This window comes from Nyctereutes procyonoides, unplaced genomic scaffold (genome assembly GCF_905146905.1).
Source record: "Nyctereutes procyonoides isolate TBG_1078 unplaced genomic scaffold, NYPRO_anot_genome, whole genome shotgun sequence".
Taxonomy (NCBI): Eukaryota; Metazoa; Chordata; class Mammalia; order Carnivora; family Canidae; genus Nyctereutes; species Nyctereutes procyonoides.
The window spans coordinates 50,040,908-50,066,062 of NW_026575126.1; the positions used below are offsets into that span (position 1 = coordinate 50,040,908).

The 25,155-nt window shown below is 47.9% G+C and overlaps 1 protein-coding gene across 1 annotated transcript in view; it reads left to right on the plus strand.

Moving 5' to 3' along the window:
• The window catches only part of LOC129519502 (BOS complex subunit NOMO1), a 56,703-nt gene extending 37,412 nt beyond the window's left edge, over positions 1–19,291 (plus strand). Inside the window, exons 23-31 of the mRNA XM_055340053.1 lie at positions 840–953; positions 1,785–1,912; positions 2,863–3,004; positions 6,373–6,456; positions 7,900–8,010; positions 9,830–9,931; positions 11,332–11,451; positions 15,902–15,994; positions 18,650–19,291. Coding sequence (XP_055196028.1) covers positions 840–953; positions 1,785–1,912; positions 2,863–3,004; positions 6,373–6,456; positions 7,900–8,010; positions 9,830–9,931; positions 11,332–11,451; positions 15,902–15,994; positions 18,650–18,781 — 1,026 coding nt within the window. The 3' untranslated portion in view covers positions 18,782–19,291. The remainder of the gene's footprint in view (positions 1–839; positions 954–1,784; positions 1,913–2,862; positions 3,005–6,372; positions 6,457–7,899; positions 8,011–9,829; positions 9,932–11,331; positions 11,452–15,901; positions 15,995–18,649) is intronic.
• Positions 19,292–25,155: the final 5,864 nt, after the last annotated feature.

The window sequence follows — 25,155 nt, forward strand, 5'->3', positions numbered from 1 at the left end:
CACAGAAGTATAAGTGGTCACAGCCACTCTGGTGTGCAACGTGGTGGCATTGTTTTGAATTCAGAGTGCACGATGCCCAGCAGTTCTCCTAGGAATAGAGGAAAACATAAATGCACACAGATACACACATTCTAGGATGCTTCGATGGTCTCCTTTTCTCTTGGAAAAGCAGGTGGCTGGTCTGCATGCGTTGGTCGGCCGCACCGTGCTTTAGGATAATGTGCATTAAGACTCGGTGTGTCAGATGTGTGTGGACTGGATGGGAAGCCAGGACCAGTGGTTGGAGGAAGACGGCCGGGTGTGGGGCTGTGTGGCAGTGCCCCATGTTGAAGTAATACCCAGTATTACTTCAAACCCATGATGAAGTTCCGCCCTCCCCTCCTGCACCACAAACTTGCTGGTCAGTCAGCACTAGCCATAACGTTTGTATGTTGGTGTAGGCGTAGAAGCAGTTCTGGAGCACCTGGGTAGCTCAGGGGTTGAGCATCTGCCTTTGGCTCAGGTCGTGATCCCGGGGTCCTGGGATCGAGTCCTGCATCAGGCTCCCCGCAGGGAACCTGCTTCTCCCTCTGCCTGTGTTTCTGCCTCTCTCTCTGTGTCTCTCATGAATAAATAAATAAAATCTTTAAAAAGGAAGGAGCAGTTCTGGAGGGCTACACAACACCTATTAATGTTAGTTACTCCTGGGGACAAGGAGTAGACCTTATGTTCCCCCCCACCTCCCATGGATAACAATAAAGAAAAAACAACCCAAAAGAGTTACCTCTTGACTTTCAAAATGTTCTCTTCAGTTGGTAATAGGCATCTACCTTGCTCTGCTGTTCCTTTCTCACCCCCAGATAAAAGCTGAAGATGACCAGCCCCTCCCCGGCGTCCTCCTATCCCTCAGCGGTGGTGTGTTTCGTTCCAACCTCTTGACTCAGGACAATGGCATTCTGACATTCTCCAACCTGGTAAGGTGTCCTGTAGTTTACCACCGGTGAGCGTGCAGGGACATGGCATGCGGGACTTGTGTAGTGCTTGACAACGTGAGAACAGAACACCAGCATGGAGTGTTTTACGTTTCTTCGGGGACCAAATGTAATTAGAGTACTGCTCTTACTAGAACTTACTGTTGCTGATTCATGTTCCCTTCCGCACACACTTCTTGTTTTCTGGCCACCGGCTTGTCACTAAGACGATGTAATTAATTACCTTGGCCACAGTGGCTCCCCTCTTAGGCATCCCTTTGTTAGACCACAGCATCACAATGTTTATGATGCTGAGTCTTGGTGGTGGTTAGCTTGTGTTTCTTCTGCAAACCACGTTCCACCTGGTGGGGGAATAGAGATGTTATCTGGGGCCCCCACTGGTTGGAACTCTGGAGGTGTGTGTTAATTGGCCCTTCCCTAGAGTCCTGGGAATAAAGTGACTGCTCCGGGAACGTCAGTGAGGCGTATCTGAAAGATCATGCGCTGTGCAGCTTCGAATCTTCCCTCTGCTGCTCACTTGCTGTGTCATCCCAGGGAAGTTACTTGACCTCTCTGAGCCTCAGTTTCCTTATAAAATTCAAATTGGTTTCTGTATCACAGAGGGACTATAAGGCCATAATGCTGGCTGCTATTGGAGATGTCATTGCTGTCTCCATAACCCACTCACTGGAGAGTTAGAGTCATCCTTTCTGTCTGTGCAGGAAGCCCTGGAGTTCTGGCCACATTCCCGTGTGTGCTGACCTCAGTCGCCTCCTGTTAAGCCATTACCTAGATGTGGCAGCAGGGGCTCAGTATGTGGTTGTCTCTTGGCAGAGCCCTGGCCAGTATTACTTCAAACCCATGATGAAGGAATTCCGGTTCGAGCCGTCCTCACAGATGATCGAGGTGCAGGAGGGGCAGAGCTTGAAGATCACTGTGACCGGGTACCGAACGGCCTACAGGTGCGCAGCCAGCCTGCTCCCCAGGCCTGTAGAGTCCTACTCGGGCCTCTGTTTCCCGGGAGCTCCACCTTGCTCCCCCACCCCACCCCCCATTTCGGGTTTTACGTGGGAGCCAGATGAGATGAGATAGCAAGTCTAGAGACTTTTAACTGCTGCCTTTTTCTTCTGATCCCTCAAATTAGTGATTCCGTCACAAAGTCCCTATTCTGAAATGGGCCTGAGAGAGCCCATTTCATTGCTTAAAAATTTATTTTTACTAGAGCTTGAAACTCAAATGTTTAAAAAGGAAGAAATGAACTCACTTGAATAAGGCTTCAGAATATTGAAGAGCGTATAAAATGTCAAGTTTTCCCCCATTCGTTGTCTCCCAGCCACTCATGTTTTCCATCCAGAGACGGTTTGCACAAATGGTTGTATACATATACAAAACATTGTATGTTAGCCGTATCAGCATTATGTAGCTAAATATATTGATCTACACACCATACATATGTATTTGTAAACATACAAAAACCCTTGAGATGAAGGTTGATTAATCAAAAAGTTTAGAAAAAATGGGCCATTTTCAAATGAATATGTAGAATGAGAAAGAAACTGATTTCATTTTATTGAATGTTTCATTATTTAGAATAAAGCTTAATGAAAATAAGATAAAATGGAATAAAATAAAGTTTAGCCTTTCTTAATTGGAATTTTCTGGAGCATCCCTTAAAATGTAAACGAAGAAAAATTGACAGTCTTCTGCCCAGCTCGAGCCTTCGGGCGGGAAGGCCGGATTTGGAAGTGATACAACCAGGACTGAATTGGCTGGGTCATCGGGGTACAGTTCTCCACTGGGCTATTCAGCACTGTAAATTGTTGGTAAACGGAGGGCACTTTACCACAAATCCTTTGTGTGCTTCAGAAAACCACGGGAATATCATGTTCCATTTCTTCTCTTGTCATTCTAGTTGCTATGGTACAGTTTCTTCCTTAAACGGAGAACCAGAACAGGGTGTTGCCGTGGAAGCAGTCGGACAGGACGACTGTAGTATTTATGGAGAAGACACCGTGACAGATGAAGAGGGAAAGTTCAGGTTACGTGGATTGCTGGTGAGACTTCGGACATTCTTTAGGAGTGGGTTTTTTCATGCTGTGTTTAGAGGTGACTGGCGGTGCCCCCAAGACTGCTAGGAATAAGCTGAGCAAGGAGTTAGGAGTCTGGAACCCTCCTAACCCCTTTCACCTGGCACAGCTTACCTTTCATTGAGCGGACACATTGGGTTGGAGTTTTGTGACAAAATACGGTTGGAAAATGGGTTTGGTGCAGCTTTTGCCTGGTTATGGGATAGGCCAGGGCTCTCAGACCAAATGCCTGTGGCCAGAAGAGGCTTGTGAATGGCCGAAGGAGGTGTGTGCTCACCTAGGGAGTGGTGAGTGTGGTCAAATCCAGAGGGCAGGACCCATGGAAAGGGGGCAGCTGCCATCCAGCTCTTTATAGCCACGTGGGAAGATAGGCTCGGCACTGCTAGATCATTTGAGTTGTTAAAAGTCAGAAGTTCAGAATTCCACGTGAAGACTCCTGACTTTTTGGTATGAACAACTAATGAAAAAGAAAAAAAAAACACCCCACAAACTCCCAACTTTTTTTGTATGGGAGCCAACGCATTTGCCCGTTGCTCAGTTGCCACATTCAGTTTAGGTTTTCTGGTGCTGCATCCTCCATTTTTATTTGTGCATTCACTCTCTTGCTCATTCAGCAGACACTACCTCTGTACTGTGTGGTCACTGAGAGCATGTGGGTTGGACAACAATGGCTGGATTGGGCCCCTTGGATCTCGGGTTGGATCCCTAGGCTTTTAGATTCACACACTGGATATTCCTAGCTGACTGCAGAGGCGCAGCGCACATTATCTCTGCAATGGGCTAATGTTTGCTCAGATCACAGGAGCTGAAACGTAAACCTGTTTTCAGTTTATTTAATAGGTTGGGGCAAAGCTCTTCTTTCCCCAAAACAAAAATATTCGTGTCCAGGGCACCCCAGGGTCAGATCCTGGGGTACCTGGGAGGCAGGTTGGAAGGTTGCCTGGTGAGCTTGGGGTGTTCAAGGGGAAGGGGGAAGGATGGACTTGGGTGTCTTCCTGGCTGTGCTGAGGACTGGAATTCTCATGGTCCAGCCCAGTGCACACCAACTGGGTGGGGTCCCCGCAGCCTGCTCTGCCCACCACGGGTGTGTTCTCACCAGTCATCAAGATGACGCTTACCTTGCTATCCTTAGGGGTCTGCACAAGCCTTACTGCCATGCTCCTTTCTAGCTATCCTCTGCCCTGCAGGAGGGCTCTGGCTCTGAGGAACATGCTGCCTCCAGGCCTGCTTCCCTTCCTGTAACGGAACAGACAGGCGGAACACCATGGCCTCGCACTCCTGCAGCCAGGGCCCAGGGACAGGCGTCAGGTCTCCGGGGCCAGGTCCTCAGAGAGCCTTGGCCTCACCAGTCCAGTGTGAGCCCAGCCTTTGCAAGTCTGTTCTTTGTTGGCCGCACGAACGAATGCCCTTCTGTCATCTGCTTGGGTTTAAATCCTGCCTCCGTCATTTCTTAGCTGTCTACTTTCAGGCAAGGGGTCCATCCTTTCTGTTATCTGCATCCTCATCTGTGAAATGAGGATGAGAGTGACACCCCCCCTCATAGGTGGGCTGTTGGTGTTACAGAAGTTCACATGTGCAGACATAGCAGTCCTGGCATAGTGATGCAGTTAAGTGGTTAACAGAGCCTTCCCCTGGGGCGGCCTTCCCCCGGACTGCCAGCTCTGGTTTTGGTGTTGCAGCTTTCTGAGGCCACAGCTTGAAAAGGGGTCTGGATAGGTGCCCGTGTAGGTCAGGCTTAGGGGAGCCTCCCTTCCCCTGGATGGACTCTAGCAGCGTCCTTGGCTTACATCACTCTTAAAGTTGTAGGAATGCAAAATCTACATCACCTCCTTGATTCCCTCAGCATCTTGAGAGCCCAGACGTGTTCTTCTAAACCCACCAACCTAACACATTGTTTAATTAAACTGAATATAGTTTCCTTCTCCAGCGCAGATTTCCATTTTAATTAATGCTCTGAAGACACCCTCATTCTTCTAATAGGTGTTAATTTATTAGCTCTCACAGTAGTTTTCGGAGTCACCCTGGTGGCCGCCCACACCTGCCACGTGCCAGACCACACATTCTGGAGGAATATCCTTAGCTATTCCTCGGCCAGGATTTGGGGCTCGAGTTTGCCAGTCTCCCAGAGGGTGCCAGGTTGGAGATCCCTCACTGAAGGTTTTCTAAAGATTTTAGCCCCAGTCAGGATGCGTTCATTCATTTCCCCTTTCCTGGCACTGCTGTCAGGCTGTCTTAGCCAAGAGACTGCAGCACTAGATTCCACTGCCAAAGGATGAAGGTGAATCCAGGAGTTGGTAGGCCTGAGCAAGGAGCGGTCCCGTCGGGATGGAACAGCCCCCCAAAAGGCTCCCACTGGCCCAGGTGTGGGAGTGAGCGGCCAGTGCTGTCCCCTTTCCTGCCCAAGTGACTACTCACATCCCTTCCTCTCTGGGGTGCAAATAGCTGTTTTGAACTGAACTCAATACTACTGTAAAGTCCTAACTGAGCTATAAAGTCAATGAATGTGTCTACTGGTGATCATAAATTTGTTCTCAGTTTTTAAAAAAAATAATAGTTTTATTGTCTTTGTAAAGATGCCCTGTGCTCATTATAAAATAGCTCAAGCAACATATCCAAACAGACAATCTTGAAAAGGAAAAAACAGCCTAAAGCTATCAAAGCACACATTATTTTAGGAGACCAGACTCTTTTATCCATGCTAGTTTAAAAATAAATGATTATGTCTTAGGGTTGTCCTCATTAGTGGCATATAGACACCTCAGAACTCAGCTCGATGCCTTAGATCCTAATGTGTGAGCGGATTAGTTATGCTATTGATCGGAAATTGGTCACTTTGAAAGCTTTCTTAGAGTAATGATTTATTTGGTAAACTCCATGTACACCTGTAAAATTGAGCAATAGAATACAAATCTTAGAACAGATATTTTTAAGAAGAAAATTCTCAGGTATCCCTTGGCAGAAATCCTGTCCATTATAAGCATTCGGGAATCTCATTGCAGTTGTCTCCACGCATATATGCGGGCAGAGGGGAGGAGTGGACAGCCAGGCAAGAATGATTTTTATCAGAAGAAGCATGTTGTGCTTAGCAATTTTAAAGTAGGAAGCCAAATCTAATTTTTCTTGGGGATTGAAGGAATCACAAACTTCCAGATAAATGTTCCTTCATCAGGGTGCTTCTAAAAGGGATTCTTACGAAGGTTAATAGGCCACAGACTGGAGGTGGGGTGGGAGTGGTGGCGTGGTCGTGACGAGGGCCTGCTTGGTCAGGGCAGGCTTGGGTCAGGTTCTGGGCGATGTCCCCTTTCTAGAGATGTGACCTCTGGGTTTGCTTGCAGCCGGGATGTGTGTACCACGTGCAGCTCAAGGCGGAAGGCAATGACCACATCGAACGGGCCCTCCCCCACCACCGGGTAATCATGGTAAGGCACAAGGCACCAACCTCTGGGGGGGGTGGGGATGGACCTCTGTGGGGGATGGCGGTGCGGGGGATGGCGGTGTGGTGGGAGTGCTTCCCCAAGCAGAAACGCTTTAGCACTCCCCTGGCTGGCTGCCTTTCATCTGTTGCGGGGGGAGCTCCGGGTCCTAATTAAGGGTCCTCTTAGAACAGTGTCATCTTCACAAGCGGCGTCTCCTGCAGGGTTTTAATGAGCAGCATCACTGTCATGAATGCAGAGGAGAAATTTGAGCTGTTGTCTCCTCACTCCCCGGGCAACCTCTGATCATTATTCTCCAAGTTGAGGATCTCAAGGTCTAAGTGGCATTTCAGATCAAGGGAGGGTAATAAAGACAACATGGGCTTAATTGGTGGCAGGGCCACCCGATTTTCTTATATCCAGATGACCTTGTTTTTTCCACTTGGTGGTGGAGTCTCTTAATATTCCGGATCACGACTGAGCTCATTGATCCCTAAAGAGGCAGCCGTCCTTCCAGGTCACGGGAAGGAGCCCAGGAACCATTTGAAGTGAAGCTTATCCCCCGTGGAGTGATTCTCGTTTGCTAGACTGAAGGGTTTGGATGAGATGGGGGAGGGGGTGGTGGAATCTCGGTGGCTTGATTAGGTGGCATTGGCATGAAGGTTGTGAGAGGTCAGGAGAGGGGTGGGCCATTGAGGACCATTTGGCTGAGAAGTAGGTTTTCTTGATGTCCTTATGGCATCTGGTATTTTAAATGGCTGTGAGGGTGGGATCTCACAGTTGTAGGTTTCCCTGCCATAGTGGGCAAAGGTCAGGGTCATGGGCAGTTGTGGGGACTACGGCCTGGCAAATATGAAAAAGTGACAGATAGGAGGGCACATACCCAGCTCCTGCTGTTGGCTGCCAGGCAAGTACATCTTTCTCTCTCTTTTTTTTTTTAAAGATTTTATTTATTCATGAGAGACACACACACAGAGAGAGAGAGAGAGAGAGAGAGAGAGGCAGAGACACGGGCACGGGGAGAAACAGGCTCCATGCAGGGAGCCCAATGTGGGACTCGATCCCGGGTCTCCAGGATCAGGCCCTGGGCTGAAGGCAGACATTCAACCACTGAGCCACCCAGGCATCCCTCTTTCTCTATTTTTAAGAGAAGCTGGAAAATCTGGCTTTTTTTTGTGTATGAGATTTCTCTTTAAGATTTTGGCAAATAATGGAAACTGAAGAAATATCCTGTGCCAGTCAAGCAGAATGTCTCTGTGGGCCAGCTGTAGCCCACCTCCATACTGCCAGCGTGTGCCGTTGGACTTGGGCCACTTCAACGGCAAAGTTCATTCCTTTCCTGAAGAAGTGAAGTTTGCTATGAAACAGCTCCTAGGACATCATCTAGCTAGAGTGGAAGTTCCTCTCCTGGCTTCCTCACCACCAACGTTGTTCTTGGTCTCTTTCTAGGTCGGCAACAATGACATCGATGATGTAAGCATCATAGTTTTCCGGCAGATCAATCAATTTGATTTAAGTGGAAACGTGATCACTTCCTCCGAGTATCTCCCTACATTATGGGTAAGGCCAGTTGTTTTTTTTTTTCCTACGGTTGTTTTGTTCTTTTCGGCTCTGAGAAGAGTGGGAGTGGGGTATGTGGGCTTGCCTGGCACTTGCTTTAGTGCGCTGTTGGTGGAGGTGCTGAGGGCTGAGCTTGAGATCCCAGCACATATCTAGGAGAATGGTTGCTGATTGCCCGGAGAGAAAGGCTTCGTACTTTGAGGTAACTTTGTTTAGCTGGCCATAGAAATAAATCTTTGGAAACATTGTGGTAGAAGCCTAACTAATGCTCCATTCAATGTAGAGTCTAAAGCAGGAAGGATAGTTTTCAGGCAGAGTGCCTTGTAACTTTTAAAATTCTGTCCAGGATGGAGGTGGTGGGCAGGGGACAAGGAGTCGGGCAGTCTGAGCTGTGTCCTGCCCACCCCACTGCCACGGGCAGGCCCTTCCTTCCTGTGGACCGTGGTTTCCTTCTCTGTGAAACGCAGGAGTTGGACTCAGTGACCTCTTAAGATCTCTTCAGGTTCTAACAAAATCTCCTTGCCTGCAGTTAACAAAATGTTTATACCATGCTCCAGGATCCCTTGAAAAATGTCAGTGAATTGTCATGGGAGTGTGTTTTTCAAAGGCGCTTGTAATTTTATGGATGATGACATGTTTGACTTGGGTGAGAATGTGCACTGAGTTTTTAACTCCCCTCTTAACTTGCTCTTCATTCCAGGTTTGCCAGCATGTTGCCTGTGGGGGCCAGGCAGGCAGCGCCAGGATGAAGCCGGCTGGGCGGGCTGTGGGCAAACTGAAGCGGACGGGAGGGGATGGCACCACTCCTCGGCTCCCTGGGATTGTTGTCGTGTTGGAATCCTGGCCCAGGGTTGGGATCACTTCCCAATTTTCCAGAGAAGCTGGAAATCAGAATTACTTAAAATCACCTGGTTTTTAAATAGAGGCAATGAATTCATATTTGCTTAGAACATCGTATAGGACAAAAGAACGCATATGTGATCTTGGATGTGACCCACAGGCCTCCAGTCTGTGACTTTCGTTTTAGGAAAACACCTTGTGACTTGTGTGTTCTATGTAAAAGTGTCAGTGTGGACCCTGAGGAGGGGTGGCTGTGGCATTTTCATGGCAGAGTGGAGCCCCCAAAGCCTTCAGCGTCAGCCAGGACTGTACCCCCTTCACACGTCCCATTGCTTATGGCAGTGAGAATGAGAACAGGCCAGAGAGAAAGGCTAGAAACACGGGACTGAACTGCTTCTGGAAGCAGCCTGGATAACCAGATGCAGAAGGGGATTGCATTTTGAGTTTAAGGAGTTTGAGGAATACAGCCTATGGAGAGGCAGTGCCGGGTGGGCCAGACCCTCAGTGATGTGTTGTGTCCCAGGCGCCAGCACGTATGAATCGTGTGCCTTTAGGAGATACAGGCTCCGGGCCTCCCTATGGGTGACAATGATGCCTATTCAGAGCCAGGGTTGGTGACCGTGTATATAAAGTGCCTGTTGCTTGCCCGGCACATTCTAGCTATAGTAGAAGCTATTCCTTTTATTATTATCAGTATACTAACTATTACCATTTTGAACATTAACATAAATTGCCAGAATCGATTTTAAAATCTTACATTTCTATGCAGGTCATGGAACTGTGAGTCTCCAGTGATTGAGGAATGTATTATGTATTCCGGCCGGGGGCAGGTGGTTTCTCTTTCAAATATCCACCTTTCCAAAGATCCTTTTCCCCCCGAAGAGATAAGTTATTCTGAGCATGAAGTGAAATCTTTAAAACGAAATGTTTATTGTGTTTTAATTTCAAAAGCACGTCCTGCTTTGTTTCTCCTCTCCAGGTAAAGCTTTACAAAAGTGAAAACCTGGACAACCCAATCCAGACGGTTTCCCTGGGCCAGTCCCTCTTCTTCCACTTCCCGCCGCTGCTCAGAGACGGCCAGGTAACTAATGCCTGTGGCTCCATTCCATCAGGTGTCTTTGAATAACTCCACTTCCGAGTTTAAGGAAAGTTTTTTCATTTTCCCCCCAAATACCTCTCTGCAGAAATGGTTGATGTGCTCTCCGACTCAACAGAGGTCGGGCTCTGTAGGGTTTATTTTTTAATTGGCTCTTTTCCTGTTTACAAAATAATACACATTCATGGCTGGAGATTTTTTGGGGTAAAAATCAGATACAATCCCATCATCTAGAAATAATCCCTGTTAATGTGCTGATAGGTACTTTGGTCTTTTTTCATTGTGTGTGCGAACATAAATATACATTTTTATGTATTTTAATATTGCAAGGCTGGGATTATTTTGTACGTTTTATAATCCGCACTTTTCAATGAAGAATATATTAGAACTCTTTTTCCCATCATTAAACCTTTATGACATGATTTTTCATGGTTGCCCAGTAGTCTGTCATATAGGAAATGCTATAATTTATATAACCAAGGCCTTACTTGGTGTCATCATTTACTGGTTATTTTTATTATCAGTTGTATTTGGACAGAGTCAGCTGTTGTAGTTGTCATGGTGAGAGCAAACTTTGCAAAGAATTTGATTCTTTCCTGATGGGCCTGGCATGCATTCATTAGTAGTGAACCTATGTATGCTGTTCTGTCTCCTTGCTTCTTACCACCTGCCATGGGAATGATAAACTGTGGCCTTTTTTGGGCATGAAATGGCTGTAAAATAATGAAATAGGTTGCAATGGACGTTTGGAGTCACTCCCCGTTTCTCGAGATGCCCTTTGAAATAGCTGCCGTATGCAGCACTGTGGAAAGAGCACAGGCTTCAGTGTCAGACTCCACCTGGACCCACCGCCCACTGTGAGATGGGAGCAGTAAACCCGACCTTGTCAGTGGTTGATAGCAGAACAGGTGTCTGCCTCATGTGGCGCTCATGGTGCCTGGCACACAGCCGGGGCTCTGCACACAGGGTTTGTGACCGCCACCGGTACCATTCCAGAGGTGCTGTGTTCTTAGAACTTGCCAACTAATGAGCCACTTAAGTATCGTCCCTTAAAAGTCAACCTCATTTTGGATTGAAAGCAGCCTTTCTCGGTTGGATCGTGTATCTCCCTCATCAGAAGTGGCTCGTAATAACTTGCTGTGTTTCATGAAATCAGATCCTCAAAGGACCACAATTATATTGTGGCTGAATGTGCTTATACGGAAGTGCCGCAGGCTCTGACGGCTTTATCAGAAGATGCTGGGGACACACAGCTGTCCCCGGTAGAAGGGCCAACCGCGGTTCCTGCTCTGAAGTTAGCGACCTTGGTTTGGATGTGTAACCTTGTGGGGTTCTATAAAGCATAAAGTCCTTTATAAATGGAACTTCTTCTCACTTGTACACAGAATTACGTTGTGCTGCTGGACTCCACACTCCCCAGATCCCAGTATGACTACGTCTTGCCTCAGGTTTCTTTCACGGCAGTGGGCTACCACAAACATATCACCTTGATTTTTAACCCCACGGTAAGGAGAAGGGGGAGTTCGGGAACAGCCTATAGGGATGGTGAGAGGAGGAAAACTGTGCAACCTGTGGTCCGGGTATTAGTGGAGGGAGGACACCTGTTGCAGGGCCCCCAACTTTGGGTCCCTTTTGCATTCTTGATTTCCCTAGATCCTTTTCTCCTGTTTTGAGTGCTCATGCCTTCAGTTCACTTTGAGGAGGAAGCCGTCAATGAGGGGAGGGGATATGTGTAGGTCAGTGGCTCAGGTGTGACTTTGGGGGAGAAGGTCACCGCTGTGTCGTGGTTGAGGGTGTTGTGGTCCTTCAGCCGGAGACACAGGACACCCAACCTGCCCAAGTTCCTAGAACCAGGTGCTGGTTTGTGAGAAATAGGACACAAGAGCATATAAAGGATGCCATGGGGTTGTGGGAAGCTACGGGACATGAACCTGGCACATGATTTATTTGACACATTGCAAGAGAGAAAAAATCCTACACAATGGGTGGGATACCTGTAGATTAAAAGGAACTTGCTCATTTAAAAAGTTTTTATTATTATTATTTTTATTTTTTTTAAAGATTGTATTTGAGAGAGAGAGAGAGAGCATGAGCAGGGGGGGAGGCAGAGGAAGAACTAGATTCCCCGCTGAGCCAAGAGCCTGACACTGGGCTTGATCCCAGGACCCTGAGATTATGACCTGAGCCAAAGTCAGATGCTTAACTAACTGAGCCACCCAGGCACCCTGAAACTTGCTTGTTTTATCAATTGTTTGCCATACATAGCGTCATTGGATCCTGTATCAAACAGACCAAAAAAAAACAACAGAACAAACAAAATACACATTCATGAGATAGTTATTTAGAACAGTGCTTCCCATAGCTGGCGTGCGGTAGGATCACTTGAGGATTAAACGCACAGAAGCCACAAAAATGGGCCCCAGGGCCCAACCTCAGACCTACTGATTCAGAACTTGGTAGTAAGGGTGGAACCCAGGATCTATGGTAAAACAGAAATCTGGCCTCCCAGCTGCCATATTGGTTATTGTCTTAGGGCATTTCAGCTCAAGGGTCAGAATTCTATTTTTTTTTTAAAGATAATTGTGCAGAGGAGTACATTCAGCCACTCTCTTTCCTTTTTAACAACTGTGCTACCTAGTACTCCTGTGGGTGGCTATTCCGTAGTATATTCAGTTAGCCCCTCTGCTCAATAGATGTTTGGGTTATCGCTCATGTTCTGCTGTTATAAACAACCTGTTAATGATCGGCCTCATGCGTGCATGTTTTTGAAAGTTTGTCTGTGTCTCGAATAGACTAAGAAGTAAAGTTGCTGACTCACAGGGTCAGTGCGTTTGGAACCTTGCTGGATGGTGCCCCTCCCTCCAGGGAGCTGTTCTATTTGTGTTCCCACCAGCAGTGCATGAGAGCACCTCCTTTCCCCAACAGAGCGTGTGGTCAAATTAAAGAAATTTTGCAGTCTGGTGGATGAGAAATGGCATCTCCTTGGAGCTGTCCTCTGCATTTCTCATCCTTCCACATGCTTAAGAACCATTTTTTGTTCTCTTTCTGGAACTGCTTACTTTTATCTAAATTGTTGGTCCTTTTCATTTTGGAAGCCCTTTGTATATGAAGGAATTCTAACCTGTTGTGATGTATGCTGTACCTATTTGTCCCAATTCGTTTTTTCGTTTTGATTATGCAAACATTTATTTTCTACGCTAAATGTATCGGTTTTCCTCGTTGCTTCTGAATTTTGAATCATAGTTAAGAAAATCTCCCCCACTTTTCAGTTTTTAGAGGAATTTCTTTTTACTCTAGGACTTGCATGGTTTCATTTGGTACATTTCCATCTCTGTCCGTTTGGAGTTTTTCCTGGTGTAGGGTGTGAAGAAGAGTTCCAAATTTATCTTTCCCCCATGCAATCAAGTTATCATTTTGTGCTTTTCAGAACACCATCCTAGCTGGGAGGTAGGTAGGAATTATTCTCCATCATCTAGAGATGAGACCCAAGGAGACATTGAGCAATCTAGGTCCCCAGCTCGTGCACAGCAGTGTAGGACTTGAACACAGCTCTTCTGCTGCTTTCTGGGCATCTCTGGCCAGAGGCTTGTGCTCGGTGTCTTGGCAAATAGGATCTTACCTGAAGTAGAGAGTCTTTCTGACAGACTCCAGGAGGAAGCACTTACCTCACTCCCTACAGAGGAGGCCTGGTTAGGAGAGGCCAAAGAGATGAGCATGTAGGGAACCATCTGTCTCTGTGTGGAGGCACACTGCCAGCCCAGTGAGAGCAGAGGGTCTCTGTGAAGGGCACTGATGGTAGCCGTCTGCGATATTCCCTGGGGCCCCCACCAGGAGGTTCATCTGGATCCAGGGAGACACGTGGGCAGCTGGTGGGGGGAACAGATGCTGCTGGTGGTGGCCAAGCAGCCACCACGCCCCAGAGCTGCTGCTGTGATTGTGTCTGTCACTTCGCTGCATGTGAGACACCTCCAAGTGCAGGGAGTGCCTGCTCCCACAGGGTCTGTGCAGGGCATTCACTCACAATGATCCTCACAATGGCCCTTGTGGGGATGTGCCTTTCTTGCATTTTACAGAAGCCCAGAGAGAATGAGTAACTTCCCTGCAGAGCCAGGACCAGAGCGAGCTGGTTTGTCTCACATCACATAGTTTCTAGAACACTCCACCTCCTGATGGGTGGCTCAGCGTTGTGCATTTGTGAGGGCCTTCCTAAGTACTCCACTTTACTCTTCTGTTATATGTAAGCCACATCATTGATTTTTTTTTTTTCTCAGTATTTCCTGCACTGCCTGGCACTTTACATTGCTAATCTCATTGAACCTCACCTTCCAAGACTTGAGCCTTGGAACTCATTGTCTTCATCCCTCTGCAGTGTCCCCAGTAAGCATTTACTTCTGGGGAGAATACAGTGGGATCTAAGACATGTCAGATGATCCAGGAGTAGGGAGCTGGAGGTGGAAATCTGTTCCCACCCGGAATATTTCATTTTTAAGAGACCATCCCATTCTGGCTCAACCATTCTTGGGTAAAATGGACCCAGAGTCATTCCCCAGCCTAGATGCTCTCAGATGTTTTATTTCTCAGGACCCTCTTACCCTGTTCAAAGTTGTTGAGAATATGAGAGCTTTGGTTTAAATGTGTGTCATCTGTCTTGATTTATTATATTCCATTAGCTGCCAGAGTGATGACACCATCACACGTGGCTTCTGGAACAGTCCACTGTTCACTTGGGAGAGAATGAGAGCGAAAAGGATGCGTAATATCTTAGCATTGTCATGAAAAGTTTCACCTTGAGTATCCCCTGAAAGGGAGTTCCTAGACCATACTTTGTGAACCAGTGCTTTGTCCCCTTACCTTATTCTGTCATTGTCTGAAAGTTTCCATTTATTTGTTTCCTTTGTGCGGGTGGACTGAGCGAGGGGGTGGGTTTGTTTACTGGTACAGAGACCCCCCAATTTCAGGGTCTTCAGGAAGATGGAAGTTTCTGTCTTCTATCAGCATCCAGGACCAAGGTCTAGGAATGGCATGGGAGCCCCAAGGTATCGGGGACCCTGCCTCCCCCACTCTTGGGGCTCCGCCATCCCTTAGCACCGCACCCCTCTCACAGATGGTGCAGCTGGCTGGCAGGAGGGGAGGGCCTGGGTGTATTACCAAACGGTTCTGTTCACATAGCCTTGGCCGGCATTTAGTCCCACGGCTATCCTATCTGCAAGGGAGGCTGGGAGGTGTGTGCACTCTGCTCGGCCCAGATGAAAGTTGAGGGTTCTGTTAGAAGAAGGGGGGGATAAAAAAAAAAGAACGGGGGGATCCCTGGGTAGCTCAGCAGTTCAGCACTGCCTTCAGCCCGGGGTATGATCCTGGAGACCTGGGATCGAGTCCCACATCGGGCTCCCTGCATGGAGCCTGCTTCTCCCTCTGCCAGTGTCTCTGCCTCTCTCTCTCATGAATAAATAAATTAAATCTTTAAAAAAAAAAAAGAAGAAGAAGAAGAAGAAGGGGTGATGGGCCCCTGGGACACAAGCCACAGCCTGCCTGCTCTCCTCACTGGGCTGACCTCTGGGACCCGCCTGTTTGTCGCTGCGTGCCTGAGCCTAGCGCGGCGGGTTCTCAGCACCCCCTTGTAGGAAGGAGCCCTGTGTGTGTGTCTGGAACTTGGCACAAGGAGGCCGTTTACTCCTCAGCCATAGGGATTGCCCGCCCTCCATGGCTCTTGCTTTCCTCAGTTAGTGGAGGCTCAGAGGGCGAGATGTTGGCAGCCTCTGTCCACCCTGGGGTGGCAGAGAGCAAGCCGGGAGAGCTCGGGAGGCAGAGGGTTCACCTGAAAGTGTATCCAGGTCACTGCACTTGCTGTCGCGTGGGACATCCGGGGTCCTGGCCGGTGGGCCGAGGCTGCGGGTGCTGGGTGGTGGGGGGAGCAGAGGGCCTGTAAAGCAGCAATGGTGTTCTCGGTGTCCGCAGAGGAAACTGCCCGAGCAAGACATCGCACAGGGGTCCTACATCGCCCTGCCTCTGACGCTGCTCGTCCTGCTGGCCGGCTACAACCATGATAAGGTAGGAAATCCAGGCGCCTGGTGAGAAGTGCCCTGTGCCAGGGAGCGCCCTCCCGCACAGCTGTGAGGTGTCCCGTGTAACGGAAGGTAGGACATTTCAGGGTCGGCAGGGACTGCGAAGGCCTCATGCTGTCCCCAGGTCTCCTTACTTTAGTTCTCTTTTTTTTTTCCTAATTTTAAATTTTTTATTACTATGTTTTAAGATTTCTATTTAATAATATATAGCAGAATATTAGTTTCAAGTGTACACCACTTGCATCCGTCACCTGGTGCTCATCACAACTAGTGCGCTCCTCAATCCCCATCACCTATTTCACCCATCCCCCCACTTCCCTTTTAGCAACTATCAGTGTGTTCTCTGTAGTTGAGTCTGTTTCTTAGTTTGCCCCCTTTATCTTTACCCCCTATGTTATGTTTTGTTTCTTGAATTCCACGTATGAGTGAAATCATATGTACTTGTCTTTCTCTAACTTATCTCACTTAGCATAAAACCTCTAGTTCCCTCTATGTAGTGGCAAATGGCAAGATTTCTTTCTTTTTGAGGGCTGAGTGATATTCCATTGATATACCACAACGATATACCACATCTTTATCCATTCATCAGTTGATGGACACTTGGCCTGCCTCCAAATTTGGCTCTCGTTGATAATGTTGCTGTAAACGTCGGGGTGCCTGTACCCCTTCAAATCAGTGTTTTTGTATTCTTTGGGTAAACACCTAGTAGTGCAATTGCTGGGTCATAGGGTAGCTGCATTTTTAACCTTTTGAGGAACCTCCAAACTGTTCTCCAGAGTGGCTGCACCAGTTTGCACTCCCACCAACAGTGCAAAGGGGCTCCCCTTTCTCTGCATCTTTGCCAACACCTCGTTTCCTGTGTTAATTTTAGCCCTTCTGACAGGTGTGTGGTATCTCACTGTGGTTTTCATTTGTATTTTCCTGATGATGAGTGATGTTGAGCCTCTTCATGTCTGTTAACCATCTGGATGTCTTCTTAGGAAAAATGTCTATTCGTGTCTTCTGCTCATTTCTTAACTGGGTTATTTGTTTTTTGGGTGTTGAGTTTGATAAGTTCTTTATAGATTTTTGTATATTAACCCTTTATCAGATAATGTTATATGCAAATCTCATTCTGTAGGCAAGCTTTTAGTTTTGTTGACTCTTTCCTTTGCTGTGCAGAAGGTTTTTATCTTGATGAGGCCCCAGAAGTTCATTTTTGCTTTTGTTTCCATTGTCTCTGGAGACAGGTCTAGCAGAAGTTGCTGTGGCCGAGGTCACAGAGGTTGCTGCCTCTGTTCTCCTTTAGGATTATGATGGTTTCCTGTCTCACACTTAGGTCTTTCATCCATTATGAGTTTATTTCTGTGTACAGTGTAAGAAAGTGGTCTACTTTCATTCTTCTGTATGTAGCTTTACCCAACACCATTTGTTGAAGACACTGCCTTTTTTCCATAGGATAGTCTTTCCTGCTTTGTTGAAGATTAGTTGATCATAGAGTTGAAGGTCTATTTCTGGGTTCTCTGTTCAGTTCCATTGATTTGTGTGTCTGTTTTTGTGCCAGTACCATGCTGTCTTAATGACTACAGCTTTATTATATGGCTTGAAGTCAGGCATTGTGATGCCCTCAGCTTTAGTTTTCTTTTTCAGGATTGCTTTGGCTATTTGGGGTCTTTGTGGTTCCATGTAAATTTTAGGATTGTTTGTGCTTAGTCTGTGAAAAATGCTGGTGGTATTTTGCTAGGGATTGCATTAAATGTGTAGATTGCTTTGGGTAGTGTAGACATTTTAACAGCAGTTGTTCTTCCAGTCTATGAGCACTGAATGTTTTTCCCATTTCTTTATGTCATCTTCAATTTCTTTCATAAGTGTTTTATAGTTTTCAGAGTACAGGTCTTTTATCTCTTTGGTTAGGTTTATTCCTAGGTATCTTACGGTTTTTGATGCAATTGTAAATGGGATCGATTCCTTGATTTCTCTTTCTGTGGCTTCATTATTGGCATATAGAAATGCAACAGACTTCTGTACGTTGATGTTGTATCCTGTGACTTTACTGAATTTGTGTAATCTGTTAGCAATTTTGTGGTGGAGTCTTTTGGGTTTTCTACATAGAGTATCATGTCATTTGGGAAGAGTGGAAGTTCGACTTCTTCCTTGCCTATTTGGATGCCTTTTCTTCTTTTTGTTGTCTGATCGCTGTGGCTAGGACTTCCAGTACTATGTTGAATAAAACATGATGAGAGAGGACATCTGTCTTGTTCCTCCTGCCTGTAGAGGAAAAGCTCTCAGTTTTTCCCCCTTGTGGATGATATTAGCTGTGTCTTTTGTATGTGGCTTTTATGATGTTGAGATACATTCCTTCCAGCCCTACTTTGTTGAGGGTTTTTATCAAGAAAGGATGCTGTACTTTGTCAAATCCCAGGCCTCCTTTTAAGGCCATAAACCTCTTGTGACATCTACCCCAATACTCAGTCCCCCTGTCTCTGAGACCCTCTGCAATGCAAAGGTCTCTGCTTTGTCTTGAACCAAAGCCACTCATTAGCACACAGTGGGTGATGACCTGGCAGGCGGAGGAGGTGTGCTGACATGTGAGGTTCTAATGCCCCTCTGGGCACAAGTGTTCTCCTGGCATCCCCCTCTCTCACTCTCTCTCTCTTTCTAGCTCATTCCCTTGCTGTTGCAGTTGACAAGTCGACTGCAGGGCGTCCGAGCTCTCGGCCAGACAGCCTCTGACAATAGTGGCCCAGAAGATGCAAAGAGACAAGCCAAGAAACAGAAGACAAGGCGGACGTGAGGAAGAAGAGGGGCAGGTGAATCTCACTCGGGATAGGCCACAGCTGAGGGGCCACCACTTGCCTTTGGCATCAAGCATGCATTCAACTGCCTTCACCAGCTGTCTGCCCTGTGCTCCTGTCACCGTAGCTGCCTGGGCCTGCCCTGCCTCCCTCTCCCATCCAGCCCCTTGGTGCAATGCAATGAATGGACCCTCCTGTCACTCTGCTGAGCACAATTTATTTTCTGAGTTGAAGATAATTTATTATTATTATTTTTGTCAAAGAAGTATTTAAGCTGTGCTAGTGGCGTGAGAATGTATTTCTTGATCTTCAGCATTCATTTGCAAGAATTCCAGGAAACACAGGTTTTCGATCCGCTGATGAAGTACCCATCGGATTTGCCTAGTCCCTTAACTTCCCTCTGCGTCTCAGATCCCTGCTGGAAACTGCACAACCTGTAACTACTACTAGGAGGGTTTGTGAGGAGGTAAAAATCAATAAAATTGCCCATTCATGTGTGTTGTAGCTCATCTCAGATGTGTCTCTTTGATGATGTTGGCATAAAGCAGGGATCATAAACAGAAATGCCTTGGGGGGTACATAGGTCCTGAGCAAAGGGCCGGGCAGGAAAGTCCTATGCAAGGGGGAAGTGACACACAGCAGCTGTGTTTGTTCTCGGTAGTAGAGAATAGGGGAGGGAGGCATCTGGGGCAAATTGAGTGCCCACCCCGTCTGAAGGAGCCAGAGCATCTGGGCACCAGCCCACCAGTGCTCTGTAGGAATGTGTGTTCCTCCATCTAGAGAAGCCGGAAAGACAATGGCTTTGTGTGAAACCCAAGTTATAAATGCTAGTGACAAATTTAATTTCTTAAAAAACCACATAGACCAAACAAAATGCATGTGTGGGATGGGTGAGGCTTGAAGGCTGCTCCTTTGCATGAGGTATGCACAGGAATTGCCAGCATTTATTGATAACCGCACTTGACCAGCAATGGGGATATGAAGGTGGGTGCAGTAGGCGATGCTCAGGATGGGGCCACATCTGCTTCATTCCTCGTTGCCTCCCTAGTGCTTGGCATGTGCTGAGCATCTGTGAGGAGTGAACGAGTGCATGCACACATGCACACACGGATCGGTGGGCACACAGCGCCTGCCTTCCCAGAGCGCACCCATCCCTGTATGGAAGACCAGCCGCTTGGGACAAGTGCAGTGTGATGAGCCGAGAGCCTCCTGGCAGAGGAAGCTCAAGTGGCCACAGGGTCTGATCCCCCGTTGAGGGATTTGGGAGAGAGGGCTTCCTAGGTGTGCTGTGTGAGTCTGGAAGGATGTGGAATGGAGGCAGGAAAAAGAAAGCACAGGTCTTGTTGGGTGTCGCTTGGCAATGCCAGCCTGAGGGTTCCCCAGTCTTGGTGGCCACCTGCAGAGGTGCTGTGCTTCCAGCTTGTGGCTCTTAGCCTTTTGCCATTTCATGGGTTTACTTTTTTTTTTTTTAGCCCGCAAGCAAAGGGTTGTGGGTTGGAGGAAAAGGGAAGATGGGACAGAGGGAGACCCCAGGACTGAATCTCAGGCAGGCTTCTTACTCAGTGTGGAGCTGAACTTGGGGGTCGATCTCATGACCCCGAGATCATGCCCTGAGCTGAAATCAGGAGATGGACGCTCAACCCACGGAGCCACCCAGGCGCCCCTCTTGGGTTTGCTCTTTTACTGTGGCAGGAAGTAATCGCTCAGAGATCTGGGACAGATGAGATACATAATCCAATTCTCGGAGTGTTTTCTAACTCTTATTCCAAGTGGACACCCAGAAACATCCCTTTTAAATGTTAATGGGGCTTTTTATTGACATGGTGTAAAGGTTAAGAGCTTGTGGAAGATACAACTAAATGTCAATACATCTCAGCCAGTCCTGGCCGCCGCCAGCAGGTGGCAGCGTTCCCCCGCCACTGGCCTGCGGGTCACCTGGGGTGCCGCCGGCGCTGCTAAAGGGCTCTGCTCCCGGTGGGGGGACGAAGTGGATGCATTTCTAGTCCATTTGAAAGGTAGGATTCCTCTGTGGTCTGTAATTTTCTCATTTTCTGGCACTCTCAGGACAGAATTCCTCTGATCCCTCCTGGGAGGTGGACAGGTGAATGGTGTTAGGATTTTGAATGGGGCCGCAGTTACATGAGAAATTGTTCCTTATCCCAGGAAATTTTTTAAATGTCCGACACGGTGGGTTCTTCACTCCCACTGCTTGCGCGTTTTTGCTTATTAAAGCGGCCATAACACTTGACTGAGGACACCCCAGAGACTTTCAGGGAAGTGTCATTCTCACATGCTGGCTGGATTTGGTTCTGAGTTTTCTGTTTCCTTTCCTGTTTTTTTTTTTTTAAACAAATACTTTTTTTATTTTTAAAGATTTTACTTATTTATTCATGAGAGACAGAGAGAGGTGGAGACACAGGCAGAGGGAGAAGCAGGCTCCATGCAGGGAGCCCGATGTGGGACTGGATCCCGGGACCCAGGATCATGACTGTGCTGAAGGCAGATACTCAACCACTGAGCCACCCAGGTGCCCCCCCTTCTGGGTTTTCTTGTTTGGAGTTTTGCCAAGGAAGCAGTGGGGATCTTGGGCATGGGGGGATGGGAAGGGCTGAAGGTGCACTGAAGAAGAGGCAGCCCTGTGTTAACTCTTCACGGTCTCCCTGTGAGGAAGGAATATTCATGAGAGTAGGCCAAGGTGAGTGATGGCCATCCCAGAGGAAGAGCACCAGTGGGAAACACTAGCCTTCTATGCGTGGCCACCGTGTGTCCCATGTGTGTGGTTCACTGGATCTCCAGGACCTACATGAAGCATACATGTTTCAGTCCTATTTTACAGAAGAGGATGTGGAGACTCAAGGATCTCACAGCTATTAAATGGCAGAGCTGAGATTCGAACCCAGGCCCAAGAGTTGTCCCCGCTACACAAAATGCAATAGTGCGGTTCCATGGGGGGCTGTTAGGGACTAGTTTGGGGATTTAGAGAAGGAAGGCTGTGTGTGGGAGATGGGGGCATACCTGTGGTAAAGTCAGGGCCTGGTGACATGTAGCAGTGTTTGCAACGGAGGGTCAGGTCACAGAGGGACCCTCAGCCTGGTGTCTGGGACCATAGAACTCTAGGACTAGATATTTAAATCCAGTCCCTTCATAGGATTTCCGTTTCCTTTGGAGCTGGAGCATCCAGAAGGGAAGCCTTGGTAAGGATTTGGGGGAGAAAATGATGGTATTCTGTTGAGCCTGAGGCCGGGTGCTGATGAGAGGTGAGAGCCACGTCTTTAGTCACCTGGCACGTGGTTGGCGCTTGAGACAGGAACCAGCCTCAAGAGGGGCCCCAGTGACCCACACTGCCCTCTGTGGTCCCCTGCCATTGCTCAACTGGGGCTGGCCTGGTGTGGCCCATGGAATAGGGCAGAAGCAGGGGCATGGGGGGAGGAGGTGATGTGCGGCTTCTCAGGCCAGGTCAGGAAAGGGCGCACCTCCTCCTTTGGCTGTGGGTGCAGCCAGCCTGCCTGCCTCGCGGGAGGGTCCTCATGCAGTCCTGTGGAGAGGAGCTGAGCCCTGTGGCCTATAGCCCATCCAGTGTCCCAGCCACCTGCGTCAGGCACCTTAGAAGTGACCCTCCTGCCCTAGTCAAGCCTTTGTATGATGCAGCCCCAGCTGACATCCGCAAGGCCCTCTTAGAGACCCCAGATGAGTGCGGTCCAGTCGAACTCCTCCCAAATCCTGTCCCACAGAAGCTGTGAGTACTGTACACAATTGTATTAGGCCTCCAGGTTTTGGGGTAACTTGTTCTGCAACCTTACATAACCAGAACTGTCACACGTGTGGTCAGTGACTGAGAGACTCCCAGCAAATTGATGCATTTCTGCTTGTGTGTTCATCCACTCTCTTTTGGTTTCAAGTAATAGAAACCCAACTCCAACTAGCTTAAGCAAAATGGGCCGTGTCACTGATCACATAATGAAGAAATCAGGCTTTGTGCGTGGCTGGATCCAGGGTCTGTCTGAGTCTCCAGGGTCTGCTTCCCTTTGTGTGTTGATCTTTGCTATTGGCTCCATCAAGGCTCTAAGGTTAGCTCTCTGTGGTGGAGTCTGAGAGACCCCTCTGTAGAAACCGATGGACATTTAAACTAGGCCCCAGGCTGTTTGCTCACTCACTGGTCTTGCTGAGGCAGGGGCAGGCGCCAGGCACACAGGACCACAGTTGACGGTGAGTGGAGTCTGGGAAACTGGCCTTTGGCTTCCACTGGTCCATTGTGCTTCTATGGAAGATGTTCACCCAGCAGTGTCCGGCCTTATGTCATCCCAATTTGTAGGCCCGACAGGAAGAGAACTTCATTTTGAGGCAACGCGTGTCCGTCCTGGGGAAGGGGAAAACTGCAGAACCGCTGGGGTAGACCTGAGGCACACCTACACCATGCCATCGGTAGCTGCCGTGACCGGGATGCTGCATTACCCAGAGAAGGAGGCAGTGTGGAGTGAGCAAAACTGAGAGAAGCCAGCTCCACTTTCTTTAAGACTTGATGACAAGGCCTGGTTGAAGTCAGCTACCATATTTGGCTTTAGCTTTTCATTAGCACAGTGACCATGACCTTATGACACAGAGGAGGGAGAAATTAATCCGGTTGTGGGCCTGCCATGTGCTAGCGCTGGGAAGCTCCTGGCCAACCCTGGAATTTGAGTGGAGCTGAGGAAGGTAGAATGTGGCCCCTTCCTGCCCCCCCTCTCAGTGGGAGGAGGTGTTTATGCTTCATGATACAACGGTAGGATAATGTAATGGTTGGGTCATGAACATACTAACTACACTCTTGCTGTAATGTATGCCTGGGGTTGTTTAAGATGCTACCCGTTTTCATATCCTTTTGGATGAGTGAATTTTTTTCACTGTTCCACTGTGTAGATGAAAACAGCAGCCTAACTTGCATTTGGTTTTTGGAATGTGAAGATTTTATAAAATAGATGAATGCATCGGAACAGGTGGTCCCCAGGTTGGTGCAGAATCTGTGCCTCCAGAGACTGATGGCTCCCACCTCACCTGGGGAGGTGTTAGCAAGAGGAAGGATCCCGCAGCGGCTGCATTTTTACCTTGTTAGGGCCCTTTGAGCTACGAGGAAGAGGTGGCCAACATCCCTGAGTGGTCCAACTTGGGATGGGCCTCTCTTGCCTCCTTTTCATGGATAGGGTGGGCAGGAATAGGGACAAAGAACTATTTGTTTACTGCCTATAAAAATGCCTCTTTCCTTGTACACTTGCAAGAATGCCTCATCTAAGTGATGATGGATAGTCGGTTATAATGGCAAAGATCTGTTCACATATAAAGATGAGGTCTAAGACCTGGATTGGTTTGAGTGCAGGGGTCAGCAAACTATGGCCCTCAGGCCAAATCTGGTTTACCACCTGTGTTTGTAAATAAAGTGTCATGGGAACACAGCCATCCCTGTTCATTTAGATTGTTCCTGGCTTTTTTTTTTTTTTGCCCTACAATGGTAGAGGTGAGTAGTTGTCACAAAGACTGTATGGCCTACAAAGCCTAAAATACTTATTATCTGGCCCTTTCTAGGAAAGGTTTGCTGACTTCTAGTCTAGCGGGCGCTTTGTAAAGTTTGATCTTTGCGGGGGGGGGGTCATTAATTCATTAATTTGTTCAGCATGTATTAACTGAGCATCTAGCCTGTGCCTGGCACTCCTCTGTATGCTGGGAAATTAGGGGTGAGAAGGGGCAATCAGGCCTCCTCAGTTCTCCTGAGGCATAATGCTGATGGAGGGAGGGACAATCAACAAGCAAATGAGATTTCTTGGATAATGATAAGCGTTATTTAAAAAAGTGGAAGAGGTGGTGTGGTAGAGGGTGACTGGTCTCAGGGAAGGCCACTCTGAGGAGGTGACATTTCAGCTGAGTCCTGAAGAAGAGAAGCTGGTTATGCCACGATCTACAGGAAGTGCTGCCCAGGTGGAGGGGCAGTTATTATAAAGGTCTTAAAAAGGAAATGAGCTTCATGAGTTTGAGGAACAGTAGAGAGGCCATGCCCCAGGATAGTTAAAATCTTCAGAGGATGGGCAGGAGGAAGGAACTGCTAAAGAAAGCAAGAAGTGGCCCCTGAGGTGGGGGAAATCCAGGGGTGGATGGTGGGTGAATGATTGGTGCTCTACCCACTCGGTGATGAATACTCATTAGTAGGAATATTGGTCATGATCAATCCACATGGACTCATATGGAGGCCATGCCAGCAACTCATGCTTGTCTTCTCTTTGGGATGAACCATATGAAACTACCATTTTTACGCTCAAAAACGGTCGAATTACCAACCCACCATACATGTATACTGAGATTAAGCAAGTAAATGGAGTGTGGATGGCAGGAGCTAGGTTTCTCACTG